At 45.8% G+C, this 5,900-nt stretch overlaps 1 protein-coding gene across 4 annotated transcripts in view; it reads left to right on the forward strand.

The window, feature by feature from the left end:
- nudt18 (nudix (nucleoside diphosphate linked moiety X)-type motif 18) overlaps window positions 1-4,403 on the forward strand; it is a 5,029-nt gene extending 626 nt beyond the window's left edge. Inside the window, exons 1-8 of one of the 4 annotated variants that reach the window (XM_020595268.1) lie at window positions 107-134; window positions 518-625; window positions 719-891; window positions 1,442-1,552; window positions 1,773-1,875; window positions 2,331-2,454; window positions 3,016-3,140; window positions 3,295-4,403. In XM_020595268.1, coding sequence (XP_020450924.1) covers window positions 721-891; window positions 1,442-1,552; window positions 1,773-1,875; window positions 2,331-2,454; window positions 3,016-3,140; window positions 3,295-3,677 — 1,017 coding nt within the window. In that variant the 5' untranslated portion in view covers window positions 107-134; window positions 518-625; window positions 719-720 and the 3' untranslated portion in view covers window positions 3,678-4,403. Of the gene's footprint in view, window positions 1-106; window positions 135-468; window positions 626-718; window positions 892-1,441; window positions 1,553-1,772; window positions 1,876-2,330; window positions 2,455-3,015; window positions 3,141-3,294 lie in introns of those variants that run through there. The other 3 variants (XM_020595266.1, XM_020595265.1, XM_020595267.1) reach the window with 3 other exon arrangements.
- Window positions 4,404-5,900: the final 1,497 nt, after the last annotated feature.

Raw genomic sequence — 5,900 nt, forward strand, 5'->3', positions numbered from 1 at the left:
TTAATCATTTCTGGGCTAGCCCATACTACGCAGGGCGTCAAACCGTGACGTCACCTGATATGCCAGCTTGCAGCTGACTATAACGTTAGCCAAAACATGAGGAAAAGTCAAGGTGTGTGGCTGTTGTTTTCGTGGTGTGTATCTAAAACAATTTGACATAACCTTACACATTAAGACAAATATTAAGACTAGCATTACAGTTGACACTAACAGCTCTTTACCTGCAACCTTGGCCTACTTGCAGTCTGCACTGCAAGCACATTACTGAACAGTCAACAGCCTGAGCTAGTCAATCTGTCTCCACTAAACATTTCTAGACAACAAATCTCTGAATATCTATCTAACTAGGAAATAACCTAACACTAATGTTAGCTAACAGCTGATTGTCTTAGCCGAGCTTAGCGATATAACGATAAAGGGGTTTCACTTTTCTAATAACGAAAATATAAGCTAATGTTAATGTAACAGTTGGTTTGTAGATGGATTTTGGTCCAGATGTGCTGCACCTGTTTTCCAGAAGACCAGTGGTCAAACAGTCAACCGGCTACATCACCTGGCATCCCAACAAACAAACGTAAACCAGGATCTGCTGGAGTACAGCGTGTGAACACTGTTGCTGCCTCAGGTAACTGTAAACAAGAAATAGATTCATCAAAATAATCAATTTTTTTATGCCATCTAAAAATGTAATAATCAAAACATTTGTGTGTGTCTGTAGCCATGGAGGTGACGGAGGAGGAGCGGCGACAGGTGGAGGAGCAGGTGGAGCAGCTACTGAGTGGTAAGGGGTCAGAGGTCACCGGGTGTGACGTGGGACTGGAGCAGAGCAAGCCGGCAACTTTGAAGAAGAATGTTACCTACATCGTCTGCGCCGTCATCTTCAATGACAAGGTAGCGCGTCTCACCTGTGGGGTCTTCACAGCTGCGGAAAACTCCGGCTTCTATCTTTTTATACAGAGGTTTATGTATACAACATCTACGACTGCACATTTAGTCACACTACAACTGACACAACTCACCTTAAGTTGATCAGTTATCATTTCACTCTTTCTTTTGGAGGGCCTCTCAGATTTAGGATGTCAACCAATGTATCAGTCTATCTGCTGATTATTCATAGTTTGCTCTATAAAATAAGGTGCTGTCTTATTCTGTCTGAGCAACAGTCCAAAACTTCCAAATCAAGTTTACTACCAAAGAAAGAGGCAAAGAAAAGCAGAACATTCTCACATTTGAGCGTTGGGAATGTTAATAAATTACCACTAATTCATTCTAAAAACAACTGCCAATTGTTAATAGACACGTGTTTTGATGCATTTTAGACACGCCAGATGTTTGGTCATTTTTCTTCACTTTTCCATCAGTGGAAACACTTGTAGTAAGTTTTTCTCTGTGTGTGTGTGTGTGTGTGTGTGTGTGTGTGTGTGTGCGCACACTCCATCAGGAGGAGGTACTGATGGTGCAGGAGGCAAAGCAGGACTGTTATAAACAGTGGTACCTTCCTGCAGGGAGGATGGAGGTGGGGGAGAGCCTGGAGGAGGCGCTGAGGAGGGAGGTGAGACACACATGTTGGTGTGAGGACCTTCAATGACATAATGCATCACCTAGCCCCTAATCTTAAACCTAGCCCTTAACCTGGACCCTCAAACAGCCCATTGAAGGTGTGAGGAGCAGACATGTCCTCACAACCACAGTTTAAAAGTCAAATGTGTCCACACAGCCAGAGAAAGACATGTACACACACACACTTGCGTTAATGCTCCATTTGTCTGCAGGTGAAGGAGGAGGCGGGATTTGACTGTGAACCAATCACCTTGCTGCTGATCCAGGAACAAGGACCACGCTGGATCCGCTTCATCTTCCTGGCCAAAGTCACAGGTCAGAGGTCATGCAGTATGAGAGGCTAGTAGAGTAGTGCCAACAGATCAGAGACCAGTGACTATGCACAGGTTCTCAGCCTGTAGAGTTGTTTGCTGGAAACAGATACCTCCCATGTTTCTTGAGGAGGAAACCTGCCCCCCAGTGTAGCGTTCTGGGTGTGTGTGTGTGTGGTGGAGGACAACAGTGGACTCACACATATCACAGTGAGGACACCACCATGTTCACTGGTGCTACTGATCTTTGGACAGGGTTGGTGGGGAGTAACAACAACAACAGAGAAAATCACCAGCTGCATTCTTTGAAATTTACATAGAGCACCTGAACTCAGTCTCTGTGAGGTTAGACAGTACCCTGTGAAGAGGAAGACCAGGTTCAGGGCAGCCTTCACGAGGACTTAAAGTGGATGTTTTAATGAACGGGCCCAACCTCCTCTTCCTGTCTCTCTGTGTCAGGTGGGACTATAAAGGACCTGTCAGCAGCAGATCAGGAGTCTCTCCAGGCCTCGTGGTGGGACAGGCAGTCTGTCCTCCCTCTAAGAGGACGAGACATCCTCCGCCTCATTGACTGTGGACTCAAGTACGAGTTTAAACTTTCGGTTTTTGTGCTAAGCTAGACTAAACATCTTCTGGACCCACCTCTGGACTGGACAGAAGCAGAGAAGTAGAGGATTTAACTAAACCTCACTCAGTTCCTGTGCTGTCCCAAAATCATGTTATTTTTATTAGCTGCCCTACATAAAGTGAAGCTCCTGGTTCTTGTAATAATGACAAAAATCTCAGTTTTCTGAAAATTACAGCATAAATAGATTTTATTTAGCCTACCAGCCGTCCCTGGTGGGCTAGTGGTTAAGGTGCAGCGCTCTCACTGCTGCGGCCCGGGTTCGAGTCAGGGTTGCGTCAGGAAGGGCATCCGGCGTAAAACACGTGCCAAAGGTCAACATGCGAGTCGTCAGTGTGACGATTCGCTGTGGCGACCCCTAAACAGGAAAAGCCGAAAGTCACTATCTTACAGCATAAATAGGTTTTGCTGAAGACTTTGCTTAGATGTTATTAAGATTAGGGTTGGTTTTGTTTTCCAAATAATTTAATGAGAAACTATCTGAATTTCTTGGTATAGTTCTTTGAATGCTGCTTTCAGGTACCGTCAGGATCCCTGCCACCCGGTCACACTACCTGTTGACATGAGCTGCCGTCTTGTGGTGCAGAGACTCGTCCTGGTCTTCACCAACGCTGAGGAGCAGATCTGGATCCTGCTCGTCAAAGGTACAAAACAACACTGGATTAAGATGAAGGTTCATTCTTGACCTTGGAAACAGCAAAATCACAGGAAGTTCATGTCAACCTGGAGCTTCCAGCCTTAGTAGATGGAGGTGTTCAGTAACCTCACACTGGCTAACCACCGCCCGTTTTTTTGCAGCTCCGGGGCTCCACCTCCCTACAGTGGCGGCAGTGAAGACCCACGCAGTGACCTGGGCAGCTAACATGGTGGTGCAGGAAGCCATGCCGTCGGCGTACTACGACCACGACGTAAACACGCTGGGCGTCTTCAGCCTGCAACACAATGGCCGGCAGCACGGGAAGACGGATGGCGTGTGCTTCAACACACTGGTGGTGCTGGCACCTGACCACGTCCATCGCAACGAGGATGGAGAGAAGTTGGAGTGCACGGTGACAGGGCGGCCTCCAGCTGTAGAAAACCCTCGCTACGTCTGGTATGAAGTCCAGAAACAGACACTAAGGGAACAACTGTTGGAAAAGACCAGAAGCACCTCGATCTTACCCATCCACAGCCTGTACTGAGCCAGGGAAGGGGGTAAATCATACACTCAGTGGTCAGTTTATTAGGAACCCCTGTGTCAGACTGAGTCAGTTTGACCCACAGTGCTGCAGTAAACCCTTTTCCTTGAAGATGATGATATTCAGACTGTTGCTGGTTTAGACTGTTGCTGGTTCACCTGTGCGCTCACTGTGGAGGCTGCAGGCTGTGCTGCTGTTCACCTGGACTGGGTTACACTGAGAGCTGGCTCTGCTGTTTGTACATTGGTAGACGGGTATTAAACAGGACTCTTATTGTGAAAACAACACTCCAAAACTGTTGACTTTTAGAAAGGGGTTTTTCTTCTGAAAGAACAGGTCTAATTTGATTTAGCTGTGTGATAGTGTTAAGACTTTAAATATGACCAGAACAATAATTTGATTTTATGAGAAAGAAGCTTAATACTGCAGCACTTAAGGGAATGCAGATGACCAGATGGATCGTGACCTCGGCACGGGGTTAGCCTAGCTTAGCAGAGGGAAGCAGCTAGTCTGGCTCTGTCCACAGGTGACAGAATCCACCTGCCACCACCTCTGAAGGTCACTGATTAACACAGGGTCTTCTGTTTGTTTACACAGAGAAGGACATAGTTGTTCCTGGGGAGCTTTGTGCTGGAGCTCTCTCTTACTGAACAACACAGGGGCTGCGTCCGAAACCGCCTACTACCATACTGTATAGTAGCCGAAAAGCAGTAGGCGAGGCGAGTAGTATGTCCGGATTCGTAGTATTCCAAAAACAGTAGGCGAAAAGTACCCGGATGACCTACTGCTTCCGGTTGGATTTTGCAGTGTGCATATGATGGACACTTCACTATCCCATGATGCCCCGGGAGAGGAGTTATCCAACGTATGTCACGTGATGTATCAACATGGCGGATGTAGTACGTCCGAATCTCATTCATACTACCAGGCTTCATACTATACAGTACCTACTGTTTTAACGGTCAGTAAGTAGGTACTTCATCTCTTTCAGTACGTACTGTCACAGTATGCGGTTTCAGACGCAGCCAGTGACTGTGTGCAGCTATCCTGAGGTCATGACCCCAGGCAGTATTGGCATGCGAAAGACCTAAAGATGTTTCCACACAAAAAGCAAAGTGGAGTTCATTTGCATAGGCACTTGTACTAAAGTATTTCCTATAAACTTCTCATTTAATGTTTCAATCTTTCACAAAAAACTAACTTTAGACAAGAACTGATAACAGAAGTTTGTCATTGCTCCTCTCCATGAATCATATGACGACCCCTCAGACTACTCTGGTGACCCTTTAGAGGGGCCCGACCCCACTGGAACAGTCTACCTAACATCAACAGAAGTAAGATTTATCTCCATCAGCCAACTCATATTCCCGCAGTGGGAATTCACTTAAGTTCAGCTTTTGGTACTTTGTCAGTTGCAGTTAGTAACTACTTTTCCTACCAGATTTTACACACCCTACCATATGATGCATTGCTTTGCTGTTAATTAAAATATCAAACATGAACCTGATAAGGAAAAAGAATCACTTTATTGCTCTAAACAGCAGGATGACGAAGATGAGTGTGTGCTCAGTCTTTGTCCAGGTTTCCTCACTCATGTCTGGTCAGCTGCCTTCATCTTCCCGACAAAGCTGTCGTTGAGCTTCTTCAGGTGTCTGGTTCGGTTCTCCAGACGGACCAGCCACTCGGCTCTCAGCCTGAAAGCACATAGAGAAGTTTAAGTTGTTGTTGTTCAGGTAGCACAGACTCAGTGTGCAGTCGGTGCTCTGCAGCCTGAAGAGACAAAGCAAGTAAGTGAAAGGAAACTTGGTCAGAGTTGTGCTTCTCCACATATCTGGGAGCAGGAACTGCAAAGAACTTGTGTTTTTGTACATCACTAAGACTGAAGGCTGTTAGAGGTCCTGTGCAGCTGGCTGACTATGCACAGCGATGCCGTTCTCAGCCTGTGGGGCTGGTTGTTGGAAAAAGACGGCCTCCCGTTGCAACATATTTCTATGTTGAAAGTCACAGATTTGATTTGATTTTGATTTGATTTATTCTTTCAAGCATATAAAAACAGTTGATATAACAACACACATTTTTTACACACAATCCAATATCAATGTGCTTATACCTAGTACATGCTTGAATGGAGTAGGAAGAAGTCAGACTTATCCAGTCCTACCCCATGACATCATCTTACCATCATTGGTTTGCAAGCAGTAAATGATTCACTTCTACACACACACA

The sequence above is a fragment of the Monopterus albus genome, unplaced genomic scaffold, assembly GCF_001952655.1.
Source record: "Monopterus albus unplaced genomic scaffold, M_albus_1.0 scaffold26.1, whole genome shotgun sequence".
Lineage (NCBI taxonomy): Eukaryota > Metazoa > Chordata > Actinopteri > Synbranchiformes > Synbranchidae > Monopterus > Monopterus albus.